The sequence below is a fragment of the Chrysemys picta genome, chromosome 2 (assembly GCF_011386835.1).
Source record: "Chrysemys picta bellii isolate R12L10 chromosome 2, ASM1138683v2, whole genome shotgun sequence".
NCBI lineage: Eukaryota > Metazoa > Chordata > Testudines > Emydidae > Chrysemys > Chrysemys picta.
Window position 1 is genome coordinate 236,467,252 of NC_088792.1, and position 24,235 is coordinate 236,491,486.

Consider the following 24,235-nt stretch of genomic DNA (forward strand, 5'->3'; position numbering starts at 1 on the left):
TTCATATAGCTGGATTAGCGTAATTTAGGTCGATTTACCCCGATAGTGAAGACAAGCTCCCTGTCTCAAACAGTCCAAAACAATTTCACCAAACCTCTGCATGTAAAACCTCTTAGGCCACATGATTCAGCCTCTACTCAGCTTTTCCATGTTGCCTGTGTTTTGTGTGTTACTGCTGTTCTCACAGCCACCTGATTACAATGGCTTCTTTACATTTATTTTGAATGTAAGGAGGTGGCCACACCTGACCCACAACAACATTTACCTCAAGCCATAACAATATACTTCACCGATTATAGCTGATATTGTGTATAAAATGAGTGGCAATGAGAGATCATGCATGCTGCAGCCATTTTCAAATTATAGCAGATACAGCGCTGTCACAAGACTGGGCAGCACAAGAGGTCTGAAATCCCACCAAAACGACACTCTCTGAAGAGCAATGCCCAGGTCAAATTTTGAGCCTGTTACAAAAGTCCATTTGAACAATGATAAATATCTTTTGTTGTAGAAAACTAAACCTTAAAATTTTCAGAACAAAACAGCTGCTGGTACTCATCTTGTTGAAAGAGCATAAATGCAAGCAAAAGGCCGCAAGCTGATATGGTAAGCTGCAGCTCCCACAGGAGTCGGTCTAACATAATTTTAGAGTGACAGCACTGTCATATCATTATGTTGTCACATTTAATACGTGAGAAATACCACACAGAGAATTCACCTACTTAGCTATGTTAAAATGAAGTAACTATATCTAAGGAAATACAAGTATATGTATCCACTGAACATCAGAATAGAACATACTGTCTCTAACATTATACAGTAAAGGCCTTGTCCAGTGAAGTACAATGAACTTGAACAAGGTCAAAGGGCACTGAAGGAACTTAGTTGATCTCAGGATCAAATCCTTCAATGAGACTTCAACAGGATGAGTTAAATCTGAAGTGTATTAGTGTTATACTTAATTAGGGTGTGCATTTAAAAAATAGCCTATCTATATGTCTTGACTGGACGAGCTTGTGATGGCCATCTTAAATTTGATTTTTATGAGGTATGCCAATGACTGGTTTGAAGATTTGTTTTGTATTAATAAATGTGGCAAACCCAGCCTAAACAGCTACAAAGGGGGGGTAGTAATTAGTCCCAGGGGATTAAAAAGGCTTCTCCCAAGCTACTGACTGAGAGATAACCATGGGGAAATAAGGTTCAGCTGGACAAGGGGTTACCAGGGAACTAATTAGGTTCAGCTGGCTCCAACTGCTTGTGACCTTTTTAAACCCTCCCCGGCGTGGAAGAGGGGAGGGGAACAGAGAGTGAGAGAAGGAGGGAAGCTGCCAGTAAGCTAGGTACAGCAAGGCTCTGAAGCCTTCCAGCAAGGAAGGCTGCACTCTGTCCCCAGAAGGGAAGAAAAACAGGCGCAAGGGACTGACTGAGGGAAGGAATAGCCAGACCTTGTGCTACTTACAAGGATTTACTTTGCCCAAGCCTGTGTCTTCAAGACTAAAAAGGACTGAGCCTGCTGGGGAGAAGAAGGTACTTTGCCACACGTGGTGTCAGGAGTGGGATGTGAGTGAGGCTCTGTGGCAAGCCATCTCAGGGCAAGGTAAATCACAAAAAAAAAAAGAAAAAAAAAATATGGAGGACGTAGTGAAGGCATTGATACAGGCCACTGCGGCCCAACAAGAGGCTACCAGAGTACAGATGGTGGCCCAACAAGAGTCAGTACGTGTCCAACAGGAGACAAACCAATTGCTGATGAACCAGGTGGCCCAAGACCGAGCCACCCTGAATGAAGTAGTGAACAAGTTGAAAACCCTGAGCACGCTGACGCACGGGCCCCAGGGGACCTGGCCGCTACGGGCAAGCAACTATTTACAGAAGATGACAACGGATGACGATATAGAGGCATATCTCCTTGCATTCGAGAGGATGGCACTGCGGGAGGCCTGGCCCCAAGACTAGTGGGCAGGCATCCTGGCTCCATTTCTGTGTGGGGAGGCTCAGAAGGCCTATTTCGACATGACCACAGAAGCAGCTATGGATTACCCCAGCTGAAGGCAGAAATCCTGGCGAGGTCAGGTGTGACGCTGGCCATAAGGGCCCAGTGCTTCCACAAGTGGAAGTACCAGGACGACAAAGCGCCGAGGTCCCAGCTATTTGATTTGATCCACCTTGCCCGGAATTGGCTCCACCCCGAGATCCATGGGCCGGAGAAGGTAGTGGAAATCCTGGTATTGAACAGGTACATGAGGGACGTGCAAGGGTGGGTCCGCCAAAATGATCCCTCCTCTTATGATGAACTAGTTGCCCTTGTAGAGAGACACTTAGCAGCCCAAAATCTTTCTCGGACCACCGGGGAAGGAAGGCGCCAGAATCGGAGACCAGTCTCGGCACCGAGGCCCCGGTTTGCCCTAGCGCCAGGCCGGACAATGGAGGGGAGGAAAGAGGCGGAAGAGCAGCCAGTGGTCCCGGAGAGACTTGAGGATTGGGGGAGAAAGGCTCGAGAGATAAAGCCCAGCAGCCTGAAAAATAGGGGGCTGCCCCGAGCGGGGTACCAATGCTATGCCTGTGGCAAATTGGGGCATATCGCTGCCCAATGCCCGAATCTAGGAGAGCCTATGCAATGCGAACTGGGAGATATAGGGGGGCCATGTGATCTAATAAGTCTACTCGGGGTTGCGATGGTCCCTCATAGATACACTAGGCCAGTTAAGATGAATAGTATAAAGACCACAGCATTAGTAGACTCGGGAAGTGCAATCACATTAGTCTCGGGGAAGCTGGTCGGGCAGGACCAACTATCCTGGGCCAAACGCTCAGGAATATCCTGTGTGCATGGGGATGTCAACTATTATCCAACCATCCCCGTAAAAATAGAAGTTCTTGGAAACCCCACAAGGTTGATGGTGGGAGTAGTTCCAAAACTCCCCTACCCTGTCCTTATCGGACGAAACTTCCCGGGGTTTGATAGCCTACTCCCCGGGGAGGAGGAAGAAGAAAATAATGACCCTGGGACCTAGGATGTGGCCCAGATGGTTAACCCTCCCCCGGCCTTCCATGAATTTAGCCAGGATTTGTTCTCCCCACCGGGGAAGTCCAAGAAGAGTAGGAGGGAACGGAGGGTGGATAAAAGGAGGGGGACGAGGATCCTGACCCAGTACCAGAAGTCTACGCTTGTAGGGAAAAGAAGGGGCTCAACTGACAGCGGGATGGGTCGGCGATCAACAATCCTATCGCCGGACCTGATTCCCCAGGGGCTTTCCCCGAGGGGGAGACGGAGGTAGACCTCCCTGATTTTGGACAAATGGGGACCGCACTCAGGAATTTTGGTCAGGATCAGGCCAATGATCCCAAATACCACAATATTCGCAAAGAAGTAGTCGAGGTAAATGGGGTCCCCGTGGAGGAGAGAGTTAAGGGCCCGGAGCCATATTATATGATTAAAAACGACCTGCTATACAGAGTAGTCTGGGTCCAAGAGCAGGTCATAGAACAACTCTTGGTCCCACGGAAGCATCAAAGGGCTGTAATGGATCTGGCCCACAGCCATCTGTTCGGGGGCCATCTAGGGGTAGATAAGACCCTTGATAGGATCCTACAGAGGTTTTTTTGGCCTGGCATTTATGCGGCGGTCCGGCAATATTGCACATCCTGTCCGGAATGCCAGATACATGGGTCCCGACCACACTTTAGGGCCCACATGGAGAAGGCCCAAGGGGCACAACGGACAAACTACAAGCGCCAAGCAACAACCCGGAAGTTCCAGGTGGGGGACCGAGTGATGGTGCTCATAACCACGGCCGAGAGCAAGCTCCTGGCCGGGTGGCAGGGGCCGTACGAGGTAATAGAAACTGTAGGAGAAGTTGACTATAAGATCCAACAGCCAGGTCGCTAAAGCTGGAGCAGATATACCATATAAATCTGCTGAAACCTTGGCAGGATAGAGAAGCTCCAGTGGTTGCGCTGGGGGCACTATCCCCCAAAAGGAACCAGCCCAACCTGGTGGGAATATCCCCGGAGTTGACTCCAGAACAATGATCAGAAGTGATCAGCCTGATCAAATGCAACCAGGATGTGTTCTCGGAAAAGCCGGGCAGGACTACGGAGGTTCACCATCACATCCTCACAGAGCCTGGAGTGAAGGTGAATGTCAAGCCATACTGGATCCCAGAGGCCAAGAGAGAAGAGATTAGGACAGAGGTTAGGAGTCATTGAAGAATCTCATAGCCAATGGTCCAGTCCCATGGTTTTAGTGCCTAAGCCTGATGGCAGTATGAGGTTCTGCAATGACTTCCGCAAGCTCAATGAGGTGTCTCAATTTGATGCATACCCTATACCCAGGATAGATGAGCTGATTGACAGATTGGGAAAGGCACGGTTTATGTCTACCCTTAACCTTACCAAGGGATATTGGCAGATCCCCCTGGCCAAGGCCGACAAGGAGAAGACAGCCTTTGTAACTCCAGAAGGACTATATCAGTGCACTGTTCTCCCCTTTGGGTTGCATGGGGCCCCCGCTACTTTCCAACGGCTAATGGACAAACTGTTGCAACCCCATGGAAAGTACGTGGCAGCCTATCTCGATGACATCATCATATATAGCCCCGACTGGGAGACGCACGTGGAGAAGGTGGAAGTGGTCCTGGACACCCTGAGGAAGGCAGGGCTGACTGCCAATCCCTCCAAATGTTCAATCGGGTTAGCTGAGGCCAAGTACCTTGGGTATATTGTGGGGAGGGGTGTGGTGAAGACCCAGCTCAACAAGTTAGAAGCTAAACAGAAGTGGCCCCAACCACTCCGGAAGAAACAGGTCAGAGCATTCCTGGGACTAGTGGGGTATTATAGGCGGTTCATTCCCCACTTCGCCACCAGGTTATGCCCACTAACGGACCTAACAAAAGCTCGGGGCCCAGACATAGTAAAATGGTCTGCTGCAGCTGAAGGCGCTTTTGCGGATCTGAGGATGGCCATCTGTACAGACCCCATACTAGTAGCCCCAGACTGGGGGAAGGAGTTTATCCTACAAACTGATGCCTCTGAAGTAGGGCTGGGAGCAGTGCTTTCACAAATGGTCAGAGATGACGAACACCCCGTCCTCTTCCTCAGTAGGAAGCTCCTGCCTAGGTAACAGAAATATGCCGTAGTGGAGAAGGAATGCCTGGCAGTGAAATGGGCCATAGAAAGCCTCCGCTACTATCTATTGGGACGGAGGTTTACCCTTGTCACGGACCATGCCCCTTTGCAGTGGATGCACCAAAACAAGGACAAAAACGCGAGAGTAACAAGATGGTTCCTGTCACTTCAACCCTTCCACTTCACAGTAAGACATAGGTCTGGAACCCAACATGGCAATGCGGATGGCCAGTCGAGAGTGCACTGCTTTCCGACCCAAGTAGCCCAACCCCGTAGTGTTGAGCGGGGGCAGGGGGGTATATGTGGCAAACCCAGGCTAAACAGCTACAAAGGGGGGGTAGTAATTAGTCCCAGGGGGTTAAAAAGGCTTCTCCCAAGCCACTGAGAGAGCGATAACCAGGGGGAAATAAGGTTCAGCTGGACAAGGGGTTACCAGGGAACTAATTAGGTTCAGCTGGCTCCAACTGCTTGTGACCTTTTTAAACCCTCCCCGGCGTGGAAGGGGGTGGGAAGAGAGAGTGAGAGAAGCTGCCAGTAAGCTAGGTGCAGCAAGGCTCTGAAGCCTTCTAGCAAGGAAAGCTGCACTCTGTCCCCAGAAGGGAAGAAAAACAGGAGCAAGGGACTGACTGAGGGAAGGAATAGCCAAACCCTGTGCTACCTACAAGGATTTACTTTGCCCAAGTCTGTCTCTCCAAGGCTAAAAAGGACTGAGCCTGCTGGGGAGAAGAAGGTACTTTGCCACACAAAGTATATTTAAATGGTATCTAATACAAAATGATAACATGGGACCCATAACTCATAAGCAAATTCTTAGTGTTAGTTGGTATTTTGTAGCTCCTGATGAAATTTGAAAAAATAAACTACTTGGTCCCATTGGACCACAATGTTGTTGTTTTAAAGTGACAGTATTGTAGCTGGGGTTTTGTCCCAAGCATACTTTAAAAGCTATTTCATAGTTGGTTGTAGAGTAATGGTTCCTTTTTATCTATTTTTTTAAAAAGAGACATACATAATTTAAAAATCCATCTGTTCAACACAAAATGCAAGTGGAAACCAGAACACTGTTTCATTATGCTAGAAGGAAAATTTCATCAGGAACCAAGTCAAATCTGAACTTCTTCAATCCATAAAAACAAAATTACCCATGTTAGGCTGTTCAGAAGAGATGAACTGTTATGTTTAATTCCATACTTCTCCTACGATAAAAATGTATACAGTATTCCATTAATAATTTCTAATTTTATGTCCTTTTTGCAACTTAATCATGTTATTTACATTTCTCTTCTGTTATTTTGCATATGTGTATATATGTGTGTGCGGGCAAGTGTGTGAATATTTATTGCATTTTTCAATAATAGTGATGAGGTGTTAGGTACCAATGCCTCAGTGTTTGCATATTTAAAAGTAATGTCACTAATGCAGCCCACTGTATCAAGTTTACTTTGAAGAAGTGTTTTCAAGGCAATTTCACAATCTTCTGTTTCCACTTCCACTTCCCATATCCTGATCCAATGTATATATTTTTAGAACCGATGTTGCTCAGTTGTATATATAGTAATGCTAAACTGAAACAAGATATGCATGTAATATAGTTATGAAAATACCTGTTCAGTACATAGTGCTGTTATTGATTCCCTAACTGTATGTATGGGTCTCCAGTGTTATAGTTGTATAAGATAGTTTGCGTGAGTCCCATTTTCACTCCATAAATTAGAGGTGCCCTGGGTCAACTTTGTTATGCTTATTTTTTCTCCAGAAAGTACTTCCTTTTTACTTTTATGTAAACATTTTCTTGAAATTGCTACTCTTTTTTGCATTTCTTATTCCTTTCGAAAGATTCACCCTCTGTCATATAACTGGAAATATACCCGCAATGTGTGAAATTTCTTTCATATGTTACTGCAGTTCATATGTTTTTTAAACAGAGCCCTGTCTCAAATTAAGTAAACTTCTGATATCAGAGCCTGTTATGGAGTGAATGTGCCCCACCCCCAAACAGGCCAGCAGGGGCCAGTTATGATTCTGCAAGGAGGAAACAGCTAGGAGACCTGTCCCATATTGGAGAAATTGCGGGGGTGCTAGCTATGGACAAAAAGCCCTCCCTTGTTAACCCTAAAGGAAATAATGAGCAAATACTTCCAAGATGGATATTTTTCTTTCTCTTGCTTAGAAAGCAGAGTTTGGGATGGAGTTGGTCGAAATTGTGAGGAGTTGTTGAAGCTATGTTCTTACTTCTTTGGGAAGCTGGAGTGTGTTAGAGCTGAATCCAGTGAATGAGAGTAGATAATATGATTTTTTTATTCTTTTTTTTTTTTTTTTGGTACAATTTGGAGACTGTCACACCCTACTCTTTTCTTTAACTTTTTCTGAAGGAAGCTATATGGTATACTTTTCCTTTACACAGTAGCCGAAGGAAATACTATTTTTCCTGTGTTTGAGCCTTAAAGAAATGGGTCATTTTTAATAGATTTTTGTCTTAATAAAAGCACAACAAAACAGTGTTTAAACTTTGCCCTGGTTCTTACTTCTCGCAATGGAAACCCAGAAACAACTATTGGATCTCTAGGGTTGAATAGTTATGTCAAAATGCACAGTCATCAGACTACCCTTGCACAGGGGCAATAATATATAGTATGTTCTGCAGAATACGCTGACAATTTGGTGAATCTTTGAGATTCATGGTGTGTGTAGCTCAAAGAATTCCTGCTACATTGCCTATGGTCATTATCTTGGATTCACTCCTCCAACAGAGCAAATTCTTGTACCTGCCTTTCAGGGGCCTAGTTTTCAAAGAATGAATGCCTGCAGTTAGGCACCTAAACTAGTGGCCTGGTTTTCAATAGGAACCGGAGAGTAATCAGCACTTCTGAATATCTGACGCCCCAATGTGAATTTAGGCATCCTAACTTTAGGCATCCATTGATTGATTGATTGATTGATACATAGCTTTATATTTAATCCTACTGGCCTCTAGATGAAATCAACTGGCACAATTGAACACGACTCTTTTGTTACAGTCAATAAGCAAGCAAAATTCTCAATGAAGTCACTGAGTATTTTGCCTCCATTAGGTCCGTACCCAAAGTTCTTAAATGTGGAAAGTGGCAGGGAGGATTCAGGATTCTGTCTGGTAGGTCTCAGTGGCACTGAAAAATACTACACTTGTCACATGAGTCAATCATACTTTCAAACTGATTAGCAATGCACCTTAGGGTGTGCTGCAAACAACCCTTCAATGTTACCAAACCTTAAGCTGACTTTTGGAAACAATTTTCAGTGTAATCTTTAAACCTTACAAAAAAAGAAGGAAGTTTATTATGCAGTCAGGTAGAGTAAAAGTTGACATTAGAGGAGTTAAGGACAGAGTATTCATGTTATCTTTGGATTTTCATGCTTTTACTAATTTTTCTCACTATGCAAATGTTACTTATACTTTGTGTTAACTGACCAGTGAAATCTATTCTGGCAAATTTGCACAAAATAATAGAGGAGACAGACTAAAACAGACTGAAATAAAAGCATCTATAAAAGCAGCTGTTGCTGTTGGCAAATACATTAAACAGTTCAGTGTACAGAGGACTTCACATAGAATATATATACTTTTAAGCCTCTATACTATTAATCCCTTGAACTAAAGGAGTTTATGTGCTACAGTTAGTTGTGTGCATTTTAAAGCTCATGTTTGTAAGTTTTGAGCAAAGTATAATAGCCTATAACAGAAGGAGTGTAATACCAGGCAGGCAGAGTTCTCTGTACTTGACTTCATCTTTAATTGAGTAGAATATTTAAGTAGGAAATAAGAGTCCCATTCTTGCTTGCTCTTGGAGAGTTGAAGTTGTTACACAGGGATTCATTGTCAGCATAAGTCATGTGCCGTGAAACCCTTTTTCTGAGTGTGCATTGAATCACTGACAGGTGAGAGGTCCAAGCTGTTGTGGCGCCTAAACAAGCTGAATCTTTCTCTTGTGATCTGTTGTGTTTTGTTTCACAGCCTATGGTGAGTAAAATATTTCTCACCCATATTATTCTACTCTGGGATTGGTCTACAGGGCAGTCTTTATTTATGCTTACTTTCTTTTGTGAATTAAACCTATATAAGATTCATCAGTGTCTTGTTTATTTCAAAGGAACCTTTTTTTAAAAGCACCTGAGTGAAAATATATTACCAAATCTGGGACCAATACAAACATGTCAAGTCATTAAAAATATAAATGGGAAACTGAATTTTAGTTTAGTGGGTGTAAAATATGCCGTTATTACAAAGCAGCTCCATATTTCTTTGATTTGTGTTTAAAACTCAAAATGTCTCCATATGCAAAATGTTTAATACTCTTACAACATATATTAATATGTGATTAAGCTTCCTATAAGCACTGATGTATTTTCTCCAGTTCTTGATCATTGTATTATTTTGAAAATAAGTTTTGTAAAAGGATATTTCAAGTTATGCATAAACCAAGAATGTGTTGTTTCTGTATCCATTAATTAAATTAAAATAGAAAATTATTTTTTTCCATTGAAATTAGATAATGGCAGATGGTATGCTATATTAGTTGAGCTTCACTGTAAATAATTGACCTTACTGGGTAAAATGCCCTGTCAGGCTTGCTTTGAGATAATGATGTTACTTCTGAAAATGTAGTTGTATACTGAAGTTTGAGAGGAGAGAGGTATCTTACAGAAGAGATTTTGCTTAGAAAAAAATCTGCAGTGTATTCTGTGTATCATAATAGGTAATTTACCTTGCAGTTACTAGACTGTTTGTAATTGAAAGAAATAATTACTGATTAAATCATTTTGTTCTCTCTCTCTCTCTCTCTCTCTCTCTCACACACACACACACACACACACACACACACACACACACACTCTCTCTTGTAGTTTTGTAGTTACATGGAACTGTGGTACGGAAAGAGAATTTCCAAAAGAATGATTATATTATTTCATCAGCATTCTTTTCAAGTCTTTTTACAATGTAATCTTTTTGTGCTGGAGTATTTGCGTGTAGCTTGTGCCTTGAAGTTAGCTTTTATATACTGTATGTTATATTTCTGTGCTACATTAGTACAATACAGCAGAATACTCTTTAACTGGCACCTCTGGTGTTAACTGTAATCTGCAGTTAAATAGTGGCCCTAATTATTGTAGGCTCATAGCAATAATAAATATTTAATTATTTTCTTTAAAAGTAAGCATAGCATAGACAGTGGTTCTCAACCTATCTACCATTGTGGGCTGCATATGCAGCTCTCTGTGTGTTACGTGGGCCTCATCCATACAGTATATATACTACCTGTGTAACCCTGAGGATATCACATGGGCCACAGCTGTGTGTTGATTGGGCCACAAGTGGTTCACAGGTCGCAGGTTGAGAACCACACTGGTATAGATCATTAAAATATTTATTTAAATGAAACTATATTCCTGTGAGATTGAGTCATTTCATAGCCAGAACAGCTCAGAGTAGCATCATGAAGTGAGTAACTACTCAAACATGAAACACAATATGACCCCAATATTGCCAGAGGTAGAAGCACCAAGGTACTTTTTGCACATGCCTAAATTTCAGCACCTGGGTAACCCCATTGACATCGACAAGTCCAGTACTACTAGCAAAATACAGGGGGCTAAAATCTTTGCCCCGTTGAAACCCAACAGCAAAACTTCCAAGGTAACTGGCCCTGCAGTTCTTGAGGCTATCCAGAATGCTTCTGACAATGCTTGTGCACTAACAGATGAAACAGTCCCTGGAAAAAAGATGCTGACAATGGAAGAACACAAGAAACAGTAAACACAGGGTCCTGCTGCCAGATCCACCTTGGTGACCAAATAGACACTGCAAAGGAATTTTTCGGGAGTAGGGAGAAGAAAACAGTTGTGTGATCAGATAGATGTTGAAGTTGAAAGACAGTAGTTATTGACCGAGATCCAACAAGCGGGAGAATAATCCTCATTTGTAAAGGCAGTGGATTAGGTCACCTATCCTGATTTCTGTCCTAGAGGGTCTCTATTTATCTCATCTTTTCAAAATGTATTGGAAATGGGCCATAACCAAACCCTACGTTCAAACATCTCTGGGTTGTTGAGGTAGAGTCTGTCTGTACTGTGTCCAAAAAGCTTGCTGGAGAGCTTTATTCAATTTTTCTGTCTCCAGCAGGGGAAGCAATTCCAAAGTCTTTTTACTGTTTCAGAGGTGGTGGTTTTTTATTAGTATTATTTTTATTGTGCCTTCAGGCAAAATTTTCCTAAGATTGTAAGTCCAGTCTATTCAAGTGGCTGATTGACTGCAGGGCCCAGAGGTTGAAGAATTTCTGGCAGCAAGTCAGCTTGCAGCAATAAAAGCTATTTTCTTCCAGCACCATCAGCTCCCATTATAATGGACACCACAAAGGCCCAAAAAGATAAAATCAGCTGCAGAAAGCGTTCACACTTCTCGCCTCCTGTGGAAGCTAATATTGCAGACAGCTTCTTTGCCAACTTCATTTTCAGAAACCGCTGAATCTGGAATTGGAACATTATCCTTTCTCTCTCTTTTTCTGCTTGATATTAAGATTGATCAAACCCAGTAATGCTGGATAAAGAGAAGAGAGCAGCATTACTACAAGAAAATATTGGGCTGCTAGTGTGGGCTGGATGTGAGCAGCTCATACTAAGAGTAAGAATTCAAAAGTCCAAGAGTGAACTCTTGGATGTCAGTCCCAATCAAGGTGGTCATTTGTGTCCAAAGAATTCTCACTATAAAATGGAATTGTGGAGTTTGTATATTCTACTTTCCAATATGAAAGAAGGGAGCATTTCAGAAGAGAAGGCAGGAAGGACTTAACGGGTTTTTCAGGTCAGAAACTATATCCTACTTAATATGAAAGATTTGTTCAATTCCTCAATTAGAGGTTGGAAACTTAATGCTTACTGGGGACTTTGTGCCTTTAGTGCAGATATTTCCAAAAATTGCTTTCAGTGAACGATTAATCAATGGAGAAAATAGTTTGAGAGACCCAATAAAATATCTTCATACATAAGGATTTTTCTGAAGTGTATAGGTTACCAGCTAAGGAGATATAGTAAAGTCTATACCTCCAGGGTAAACATAGCATTGACTGGATATGGTATAAAGAATTACAATTGATTTGGAGTAACATCATATCTATGGGATGTTTAAATAGAAAATCTGGCTGTGCTTTGAAGAGAGCCTTTAAAAAGAGGGAAGTGTTTTTAGAACATGAATTGAGATAATTCTTTGTGGCAACTTGTAAGAATATCAATTTCTTTCTGCCTTGAATACTAGAGTAAAAAAATAGATTTGGGCTTTTTGGCAAGCTAGTCCTTTGCTATATTTTTCTCGGGTTCACATGGCATGCTATAGAAGCCAATGTCTGTCTGGCTTAGAGAAGCAATTGGTGTATCTTATCAGTTTTCTTCTTTAAAGATATTAAGAAACTTTTGGCAAAATTATCTTTTAAAATTCATTATTAACTTATTTGTATTGTGGTAATGTGTAGAGGTTCCATTGTGCTAGGCTTTTTGCATATTCGTATTAAAAAAAGACAGTCCCTGCCCCAGAGTTTACAATCTAAAGAATGAAAGGAATCCTATCTTTTTTGAATTCTTAGTTCTTGGAAGATGTGATATATTGCAGTTTAGGTTTCCAGTGACTGTTCAAGGGCTGTCAATCTCATAGAGAAGGAAATTTAGTTTATGCTTAATATGTAATATTTTGTCTGGCTAACTCAATACAGCTAAAGGGAAAAGTCTTTCATCTGTCAATTGAAACTTTCACAAGTCTGTTCAGACTAATGACTTGGTTGTGGCACTAATAATAAATAGTATGTATGTAGCACTTGCATAAGTAGATACGGCATCCGCTCATTTAATAGGATCTGAACCTACATATGACAGGGTGAATTTGGTCTTCTCTGTAAATAATCATTGTTGAATAAAAAGTGAGGCTTCCTAATTGCTATTTTTATCCAAAACAGAGTGTGTGAAGGCCCAAGATATTACCAATTGAAGGAAACTTCCATTTCTAAACAAAGATTCATGACATTGAGGAATAAAATTCATATTTTTCTGAAGATCTGAAAAGCAGTTTCTTGGGACTGTCTACGTGTGCTAGGAATTGTATGCATCTCAGGCCCTAGAAAGAACTGTATGCTTTTGTATTGGTCCCATACCTTCCAGAATGGGCATCTGATAATTTTTTGCAAGGCATTGTTTTCTCTCAGGTTCCAGTTATGATCTCCGATCAGTGAAAGTAAACAAATATGGAGATATACCTATCTCATAGAGCTGAAAGGGACCCTGAAAGGTCATTGAGTCCAGTCCCATGCCTTCACTAGCAGGACCAAGTACTGATTTTGCCCCAGATCCCTAGGTGTCCTCCTCAAGGATTGAGCTCACAACACTTGGTTTAGCAGGCCAGTGCTCAAACCACTGAGCTATCCCTTCCTCCTTTGTCTCCCTTTGTAAAGGAGAACAAAACTTTAAAAGCATCTGTGGGTTCACAGTTTAGGAGCAAAGCCAAGATAGCGGCCACAATAATAGTCACTTCTAAAGACTTAAGTGATGGTGGGTAGATTTCCAAAGGCACAAAGGAGATTGTCTGGCTATACCAAAAGAAGGACAGGAGACATTTGACATGGGTTTAATCAGGCTGCAACTTTATTATTAGATGTCTGGGACCAGGGCCGGCTCCAGCTTTTTTGCTGACCCAAGCAGCGAAGAGGAAAAAAAAAAAAAAGCTGCTATCGGCAGCACTTCGGCGGCAGTTCTACCACCGCCGCTTCATTCTTCGGCAGCAATTTGGCAGCCAGTCCTTCCCCCCAAGAGGGACTGAGGGACTCACCGCTGAATTGCTGCCGAAGACCCAGACGTGCCGCCCCCTTCCATGGGCCGCCCCAAGCACCAGCTTGCTGCGCTGGTGCCTGGAGCCGGCCCTGTCTGGGACTACCCGGCAGATAAAAGTGTACAGTGCAGGTAACCCCATTTTTTCTGTAATTACTGGGGGGGGGGGTTACCAGCCCCCCCCCCTTTTTTTTCATCCAAGTCCCTCCAGCAAATTTATTGCTGAGATCCTACCATACCCAGGGGGCTTTTACCAACTCCCCCTCTTTTTCCATTCAAGTTCCTCCAGCAAAATTTATTGTCGGGACCTTACCATCCTTCCCCTCCTCCCCCCCACCCCCACGTAGAAGGGCTAAGGTGGGCTATAAGAATGCGGGGTTGGCTCCCTGCCATACCAATCATAGGAGCACAACCACCCCCCGTTTGCTCCTTTACTGAACATCTCTTTTTAAGTCCTTGTCCAAGCCATTTATCGGATCACTGTATACCTTTCCTATGGAGTACCTGCACTGGACATCTGCCACTAGGAGGTGCTGGCATTGTTTTCTCTGAGGTCCCAGTTACAATCTCTGGTCAGTGAAAGTAAACAAATATCCCTTGGTAAAAGAGAACAAAGCTTTAAAAGCATCTGTGGGATCACAGTTTAGGAGCAAAGCCAAGATAGTAGCCACAATAATAGTCACTTCTAAAGACTCAAGGGGTGGAGGATAGATTTCCAAAGGCAGAGGAGAGATTTAAATTCCCAGCTCCTGTTGAAATTCAGTGAAACTATTGCTCTGCTATAATACTCATTCACCTATCCAAAAAGATTGCATTTGTATTTAAAAGTAGATAGTTTGGACGTGTTCTGGTCATAACACTAGGGATGAAATTCTGACCCCATTGAAATTAGTGGGAGCTTTGCTATTGACTTCAATGGTGCCAGGGTTTCACCCCCAGAAAGACTGTCTGCTCTCTGGGGCCGGGGTTCTCATTTTGTGCTGCATTTGTACAGCACCTAGTGCACTGGGGTCATGTCCATGACTGGCACTCCTCAGTGCCATGGTAATACACGTAGTAAGAATAGATGCTGATTTTTTTTAAGCTTCACGGGTATTTCCATGCTAAGTGGTAAAAGTTAAAGAAATAATAATAATAAAAAGACAATCTTCCTATCCCTTTCACATAAAAGAAAATATCAGTTGTCTTGGGTGGTGAGAGGAATAAATACACTTGATACATTGCTGAACAGATCCAGAGTACCTGACAGCTCAGCCTCAAATATACTGGATAATGCACAACAACTTAGTTAATTCTCATTAAGACTTAAAAAATTAATGAAGGCTTGGAAATCCAATAATTAGGGATTATATTGTTTTTTTTTCTTCAGTGAATATATCCTGTTCACTAATGAATTTCTTCTTTCTGTTGTGCTGGTGTGAGTTTGTCTAGATGGTACCGATGTAGGTCATACAGTTTTCAGATTTTATATTTATTTATTTTAAAGCTTTTTATTGTTAGAATAAAAGTACAAAGTTTATGTTAATTAATTCAGGCCATAACATTAATAACTAACTTAAAAAGTTACATTACAAATGCAGGAATATTAAGTTACATACATGTACACAATACAAAATAGCATATGATCTTGCTGTCTTCTCTCGGTCCTCATACAATTTTAGGGCCCGATTATGCAACCGTTATCCATTCAAATAGGCATATTGATTTCCATGGGACAACTCAAGTGGGTAAGGATTATTTACATCAGTGGAAGTTATGGGATTTTTTTCAACCACATGCACAACTTTTTAGCCATTTTCCATTTTTTAGTAGGATTCTGATCTCTATTTGTATATTTATAATAAATGTGAAGCCATCCAATAACAGGCTTTATGGACAGATTCTGATCTGCTTTGAACTCCTGTAAATCAATAATAACTCAATTGAAGTACTGATTTAAGTCCATGCAGTAACTCTGGAGTGTAATGGAGAACAGTATCCAGCCCTTCATGTGTTTCTGTGATGTAGGAGTCAGATTTTCTGAATAGGATCAAGAGTTCTGTTAAACTGTTTCTGCAAGAAAATATGAACTCAGTTAATTCATGTGCTACATTACAGAAAGTTCTTCAGGCCTCTTTAAATATATTCAGTATGCAGCTAATTAAATAGGGGGAAGAGAAGCGATGATAGCCATTTTGAATTGTTGTATAAATCACTGTCAATTTAACTAAAAATAACTTGTGGAGTTTTCTAGGGATAATAGTTCTTAAAAGCTTATTGTAGATCAGGTAGAACCAATATTCAAAATGTGTTCTCGAAAAAGAGGTAAATATAAAATGATGGCAATAGGCAAATAACTACAGTCAATGGGTATGCAGCCATTTTTTATAAAAAGAACAGGAGTACTTGTGGCACCTTAGAGACTAACAAATTTATTAGAGCATAAGCTTTCGTGGGCTACAGCCCACTTCTTCGGATGCCCACGAAAGCTTATGCTCTAATAAATTTGTTAGTCTCTAAGGTGCCACAAGTACTCCTGTTCTTTTTGCGGATACAGACTAACACGGCTGCTACTCTGAAACCATTTTTTATAAAGTATTCTACGAATCCTTTTTGTCTGTGTTTGGAAAGGTGTGCTATAGAATGTACAAATCAAATTATCCACCTTTCTAATTAAAATGGAAAGAAATATTCTGGGCATACTTCAGTCTTAAATGTAGAGTGAAAATTATAACTAAAACAATAGCTTTTTGTTGCCATGATTTTTTTTTTTTTATGATGATGACGAATGAAGATTAAGTGTGATAGGCTGGTTAGTCTGAAAACCTGCTGATTGCTTTAAGGCAGTGTAAATCAGGGTAATCTGCTTGCAGGCCGTGAGAAGTGTTTACATTGACTGTCTGCGGGCACGGCTACCTGCAGTTCCCAGTGGCTGCGGTTCACCATTCCCAGGAAGCGGCGCGGGCCGCAGGGACGTGGTGGCCGCTGCTTCCCGCAGCTCCCATTGGCCGAGAACGGCAAACTGCGGCCACTGGGAGCTGTCATCAGCCGTGTCTGCAGATGGTCAATGTAAACACTGTCTCGCAGCCCACCAGCGGATTACCCTGATGGGCTGCATGCAGGGCGCAGGTTGCCCACAACTGCTTTAAGGTTTGTCATACTTAGTGCATGACAAGCTGGAATACAGGGTTCACTAGACTGCCACACACTAAGTGACCATATGAACCCTTTTGATGTACGCTAACAGTTCTGCTCCTTGAAAAGGGAGTAGATCAAAGCACACTGTGGAATTGTTAGTGTGTGGCAGCAGGGTCCGCACAACAAGTGAACATGCTGCACGTTTACACCCCAGCTTGCCACACACTAACTCTCCATATAGACAAGCCCTTAAATACCATTATCTTAGTATTTGTAGTATTCTAGGTCATTTAGAAAGTAAAAAGAAGCCTGGTTAATGCCATATTTTATGTAAGACAAGACAGTGAAGTCACTTGTACATTGGCAGTAGACCATATGCTAAAGGTGCAGCCTGTCTTGAAACTAAACTAAAATGGAGCCCAAAGGTTGCCTGGGGCTTTTAGGCACTATGGTAATAGAAATAATAACAATACTGGAGAATATTTTCAGTGAAAATGGTTTTCCATTTTTCAGCCAGCTGTATATTTGATCAGCAAATGTTGAAAATTTCAATCCCCGCCCCCCACCCAAAAAAAAAATTCCGATTTTTTTTCACACAGCAGTAAAACAGAGTTACATCCAACATGAGGACACACAGGCCCAGTGCTACCACAATATGAAAGACACTGAACAATGCATCTACACTCAGAGTTCAGAAATCCCGGGCAGAGTTCCAGTCTGGCAGTGACTCTTAGGTGCTCCTGGTCGTCTTCCCGAACAAACCCGTCTGGTGCCCTCTTCTGCCACTCTCTGCAAACCCACACAAAGTGACAACCTCCCCACTTTGCTAACTACAGCCTCCTTCCTTATTCCCAGTGCAAGGTCACAAGCCCCAGTACTCATGGCTCTGGACAACAATGATACTGGGTCCAGCTCTGGTTTATCTTTCTTGAGTGAGTCCTCTCTGACACAGTGCTCCTTCAGTCCTAGCACATTCCTGCTCCTGTCCTGGCCTGGTGCTCCTGGCTCCCATCCTGGGGTGTCCCTAGTCAGGCTCTATCCCTCCAAAACTGAATTGCCAATTTGGAGGTCCTGTTGCCTCACTTGCTGGTCATATCTGGTTTTGTTCTTTTGATTCTGGTGACATGAGGCTTGCATTGCTATCTGATATGCCTCCGACAGTTGATCCCTTAGACAAGTCACATATGCCAAATAAGTTTATGGGAGTGCATCCTCTGAAGACATTCCAAAACAGATCGACCAGCAGCTGGGCTTTTCAGCCAACCATCAGCATGTACTGTGCATCATGTTGAGTGCAGTTATAGGCATATACCAGGGGCTCCACATGCTGGCTCTAGTATTTCTTCTGCTGAGGCTTCAGGTTTCCTAGCGTGTTGAGCAACATGTGGTTGAATCATTCTGGCAGCAGATCCTCCTGTGGAAGATAAAGCGTGGTGTGACTTTTTGATCCCCATTATCTTGCACAGTTCTTTTATTAAACAAATCTCAAAATCCTATCCCTGAACTGAGTGCAGTCTCGTGGGCAACCCATAGTGAACGTAGAACTTCTGGGCAATTGTGGACACTTTCTGATCTTTGGTGGGATAAGCCTGGGCATAATGAGTGAAATGGTCAGTAACCACCAAGATATACTCCAGTGATCAGGCACTGACAGAAAGTCCATAAGGACAAGCTCCATGGGTGCCAAACTTGTGATACTGACAAGTGGAACTGCCTGCTTAGGCATAGTCTTTCATCGGGTACATCTGGTGCAGGTGGGAACATAGTGGGTGATGCCATCCCCCCATCTAGAGCCTCCAACCACTCTAATCCCAGGTGCCCCATTTGATCGTGGCAGGCCTCCAACACATCTCACTGGTACTTCTTCAGTAGCACAAACTGCTTTGGGTAAGGCCTCTGGGAATGTTTGTGCCCTGATTAAAGTCACCCATCCTGAACCAATAGGCAGTCCCATTCCTTTAGTAAAAGGGTCTCCTCTCGGTGATTCAGTCGGATAGCTTTGGGGTCCTTTCTAATGTATAAAGGATGTCATTCATCTGTGGATTGGCTCGCTGGGTGTGCTCCACCTCTCAGTCCTTTAATCTGGACAGTTGAGGGTCCTGTACTCTAGTAAAACTTGAATAGATTATGGGTATGGCTTCTGGTGGTGCCCCTAGACAGTCAGTCGCTCACTCTCTGTTGGCTGTGGATTTTTCTTTCACACGGATACCCGTTGGCATAAAGCTGTAATTCACAGGTCCCCACATTCATCCAATGATTGGATGATAAGTCCTTAGTGTGAGGCCAATGAAACAAGGCATCCACCTCCATGTTTGTTTGCCTGGGTCGGTACTGAAGGATGAATGGCAGAGAATGGGTGCTAGCCACCTTCTTTATGAAAAATTTCACTGTTATGTTCACATATGTCAAAGGGTTATTATCAGTCTTTACAATGAACTTGGTCCCATAGAGGTAGTCATTGAATCTCTCTGTCATGGCCCACTTTAATGCCAGGAACTCCATTTGATGAGCAGGGTATTTTCTCTCAGAGACCATGAGGCCTTGACTTGCAAAAGCTGCTAGTTCAGAGTTTGCCCTCACACTCTTGATAAAGGACGGTTCCTAGCCCAGTGTGGCTTGCATCGACATGAAGCTCATATGGCTGGGTGGCATCAGCGTACATCAGTGCTTGTGTGAGTTGTTGAATGATTGTATGGAAAGATGCTTCACACTCGACAGTCCACTGCTTTCTGAAAGGTGCACCCACATTAAAGTATTGTTGCCAGGGCAGATTCCTCCTCTTCTTGTTTGTTGATGGGTAGGTCTTGGTGAGCTCTGTGAGCGCATGCACAATGTGTGAAAAATTCTTTATGAACCTGCAGTAATCGCCGCAGAATCCCACAAACAACTGTAATTTATTGAGAGTCATGGGCCTCGGTCAGTTGGTTACCACCTTCACCTTCTCTAGGTCCTTTGTTATACCATCTGCAGATACTGTGTCCCACATACCATATGGACATCTGAAAGAAGATGCATTTGTGTAGGGATTACTTGATGCCAGCCTCTTACAAACAATCAAGGACTTTGCACAGCCAAGTATTGTGTTCTAAAGTGCGCCCAACACAATGATGTCATCCAGGTAGACCAGGCATTCTAACAGGAGCATGTTCCCTACCACTCACTCTATAAGTAACTGAAATGTGGCCCGAATCCAGAGCCCCTTGGGCATGCAATTAAATTGGTAAAACCCCAAGGGAAAGAAAAATGCCATCTTCTCCTGGTCCTCTGGTGCCAGGGTTACTTGATGGTATCTGCTGCGCAGATCAAGTTATTCAGGATATCCAAGGCATCATCCACCTGGGATATTGTGTATTGGATAGGGATTGTCCGCTGGTTCAGAGTGTGATAGTTGACGCACATGCACACCTTGCCACTTCTTTCATACTACAATAATTGGTGACTTGTAGGGGCTCCTGGATTCCTCAATTGTTCCTGTAGCTGCTGCATCATATCTTTGATATCAGTGGGGGCTATTTGTCTCAACCTCTCTCAAAAAGGCCAACAATCCTGCATTAAGATATAGTGCTCCACATCATAAGCACACCCAACCTCTCACTTGTGTGTACAGAAAACAGCCTTCCTTTTAACTAACTTATCACACCGGCAGTTCTTCCACTCAGTAGGAATGGGGGATTCCCAAACTGGAAACTATCCCTCCCAGAAGGTTTAGCCTAAGTCTCCTCTAGACACTGGGATACTCTCTTCCCTCCAGATACAGGCAGACCAACATGAATGCTTCTATTTCCTAGGTTCCCCCGTGACATCCTTTGGAAACTGGACTTTCAAAAGGATATATCCCTGATAAGGTGAATCTCTGTCCAGCAATGCCTCACACGATTGTCCTTCAATAGCTGTGGTCACTATAGCCTGGGGTCCTACCAGCCTATCTGGGTAACTCCCATCCATGCTTTTTGCTGGGGAACCCTGGAATTTCAGGGTCTTGGGTTGCTTCTTCTCCAAGCCTCCCTTGGTATTTCCCTGAAGCTCCCTAATGGTTTGCTGCAATCTCATTCTGGCAGCCCTAGGCATAGTGCCCGTCTCTCCCACAGTTGTTCTTGCAAGCTATAACCCCTTTGAGTCTTCTCTTTGGGGCCCACTCCTGCTACTCTCCCCTCTCGCAGGTGGCAAAGTATATCCCTGAGCCTTCAGCAAGGCCACTTCTCAGATCAAATCTCTCAGAGCTGCCACCACTGATGGAGCCTCTCCCCCTTTTCCCAAGCAATGTGGTGGTGTAACTCCCTGCCTTCTTTGGCTGCACCACTGTGTCCACCTACAACAATCATTCCTCCTCTTCACATATCTCTCAAATGAGATCATTTAATGGGGGTGGGTTTGGAGCCCATTCCCTCAGCTTCAGGCATCACAATATCAGTCCATCTTGTCAGGTGCCCTGAAGGATCAGGTCCAGCCTAGCAGAATCAATGTGCTTGGTGGGGATTCCTTCCTTCCGGGTCTGCTGCAGCAAATCCTCTAGTCTCTTGATGAAATCTGACAATTGTTCATGTGGCTCCTGATAGATGTGGCAGAAACTATAATAAAGGTCTTCACTGTTATCAGTGGCACCATAGACACTTTCAAGAACAGCTAAATAGTCTTGCACCATTGCAACTGGTTGAGGTGCTTTCAGAGCTTGGACGATTTGCATGGCAGGTCTCTTCAGACTCTCAAGCACCCATTTCCTCTTCTTGGCATCAGAACATTCCCACTCTTGCACAAGGGGCACTGCAAACTCCCTCCAGATCTTACAATCAACTCCTCTGTGGGCACAGGTGACATGTCTGAAAAAAATGAAACTGCTTGTATGGTGCACTTTCATATACTGGCTTCAATACATCTTTGAGGGCGTTCCCCAGCTCTTTGGCTCACTCCATCAGTCTGAGTGCTGCAGGTGTTGGAGCCCCTCTGAATGTCAAGATTAATTCCTCTCCAGTCTGCTTCTCATCCACCATCAGAGCTTGCAGTTTCTGTGCTAAAGGATCCACCCCAAGTGACATAGGTGCACTAGCAGAGGGCTGCTCTGACCCCAGAATTTTCCAGGGGGTACCACCCACTTGCACCTTTTTGGGCACCTTATCAAGATCTGCTTCTTTGGAGTGAGTACATAGAGCTACCATGCCCTTCACTACACTGCTGTAAATACGGGTGTGGACCTTCACTCTCCCCAGTATTCGCAGTGCATCTAGACTCTCCTCAGTTTCACTGGGTTCCATCTCTTCTGGGAACCCTGCCACCAGCACAGCTTTGATTACTGACATTCACACTCCTCAGCATTGGTCTTCTAATAATCACCTCTTCATGGGGGTGGTCTTTCTTTTTTTGACTGAGAGGAAAATCACTTGGGTACCTCTGTGCTCTGTGCAGGAGTGCCCAGGGTGTTTGTATTGCATGTCCCTGTGCGGGCCACCAAGTGTAACTATAGTACCCTTGTAGCCAAGATGGAGTCTGCTCTGCAGGCAGATCGGGCCAAGAAAAGGTGTGCGCTGAAATTAGGGTTACCATACGTCCGGATTTTCCCGGACATGTCCGGCTTTTTGGACTCCAAATCCCCGTCCGGGGGGAAATCCCAAAAAGCCGGACATGTCCGGGAAAATCGGACATCTGGCCGGGGGCTCGGGGGCCTGGCCGGCGGTGCCGGGCCGGGGGCTCGGCCGGCGGTGCTCGGGGCCGGGCGGCTCGGCCGGCGGCTCGGGTGCCGGGCCGGGCGGCTCGGCCGGCGGTGCTCGGAGGGGGGCCCGGGGCCGGGCGGCTCAGCCGGCGGCTCGGGTGCCGGGTGCCGGGCCGGGGGCTCGGCCGGCGGTGCTGGGGGGGCCCGGTGCCGGACTGGGCCGGGGGGCTCGGCCGGCGGCTCGGGTGCCGGGCCGGGTGCCGGCGGTGCTCGGGGGGGCCCGGTGCCGGGCCGGGCCGGGGGGCTCGGCCGGCGGCTCGTGTGCCGGGTGCCGGGCCGGGTGCCGGCGGTGCTCGGGGGGGCCGGGTGCCGGGCCGGGAGCTCGGCCGGCGGCTCGGGGGACGGGCTGGGGACCTGCGGTGCCGGGGGTGGGCCGCGCCTCCTCCCCCCCCCCCACACCCACCCACACCCCCTCACACACACACACCCCCTTACCTGCTTCAGGCTTCCCGCGACTCAAACGTTCGCGGGAAGCAGGGGAGGGGGCGGAGACTTTGGGGAGGGGGCGGGGTTGGGGCGGGGCTGGGGGCGGGACTGGGGCCTCTTTAAAGTGTCCTCCTTTTGGAGGCACTAAATATGGTAACCCTACTGAAATGCAACAGAGAAGTGGCACTTATTTCACACTCCTAGAGTAAAAACACACACACTGAAATAGTACAATGAATATAGGAAAGAGAAATATTTATTTACAGAGGAATAAATAGAGGAAAAACAACAGGGGGCAATACCGGGGGAGCAGTAAAACAGGGTTACATCCAACATGAGGCTTAGTGGTACCACAATATGAAAAGGCAGACACTGAGCAATGCATCTACACTCAGAGTTCAGGGTGTCCTTGGTTGGCCGTTCAGTCCCTCAAAGGCTTTGAGCAGGTTCTCGGCTGCTTCATATATGATGACCTGTTTGCTGTAGGCCCTCTTGTCTGGAGCTCCAGACACACCCCCGTCGCTCTCCCTCTCTCCAATCCCCAGGAACAACCAGCATTTTCTCTTCCTGGAGCCATCAGCACTTCCTCTGCCTCAGGACAAGGATTTAAAGGCTTAGGGTCTCTCTGAACCCCAAGGGGGTTACATACACATGTGCCCTGTGTATGTTAGCGAAGGCAAAGTCAAAGAAATGCATTTTGTGCCATAGTCCTGTGAGAGACTATTTATTTAATCCCACTCCTATCTCTTCCTGCAATACGCACTCACACCCACTCCCACATTGTTTCTCACATTTTTATTGTACTCCCACCACAAAAACCTTAGATCCCGCAGGAAAGACCGATTCCCCCATGCTACTAAAAAAATTTAAAAAACACCAAAAATCTCAGATTATGCCCTGAAATAGCTCTGTCTTTTGCACAAACGAGCTGTACCCTTATTGTAGAATATTCCATTGTGTTTGAAGAGTGTAGTAGTCAACCACTATCTTCATCGCAGGGCTCTAGGTAATCTTTTA

At 44.4% G+C, this 24,235-nt stretch overlaps 1 protein-coding gene across 1 annotated transcript; it reads right to left on the minus strand.

Annotated features, from left to right (window-relative positions):
• Window positions 1-21,508: 21,508 nt before the first annotated feature.
• Window positions 21,509-22,382, minus strand: LOC101953755 (paraneoplastic antigen Ma3 homolog). Its single transcript, XM_005306797.2, has 2 exons — window positions 21,994-22,382; window positions 21,509-21,905 (listed from the first exon to the last, which is right to left on the minus strand). Exons 1-2 carry the CDS (start codon window positions 22,380-22,382, stop codon window positions 21,509-21,511), a joined length of 786 nt encoding a protein of 261 aa, XP_005306854.2.
• Between the last annotated feature and the right edge of the window lie 1,853 nt (window positions 22,383-24,235).

Bases quoted from the DNA above. Each gene is read 5' to 3' on its own strand.
- LOC101953755 (XM_005306797.2), bottom strand. From the start codon at position 22,382: ATGTCAGTAATCAAAGCTGTGCTGGTGGCAGGGTTCCCAGAAGAGATG. The intron at 21,906-21,993 runs GTGAGCCAAAGA...CATTTTTTTCAG, and splicing joins GCAGCACTCAGACTGATGGA to ACATGTCACCTGTGCCCACA.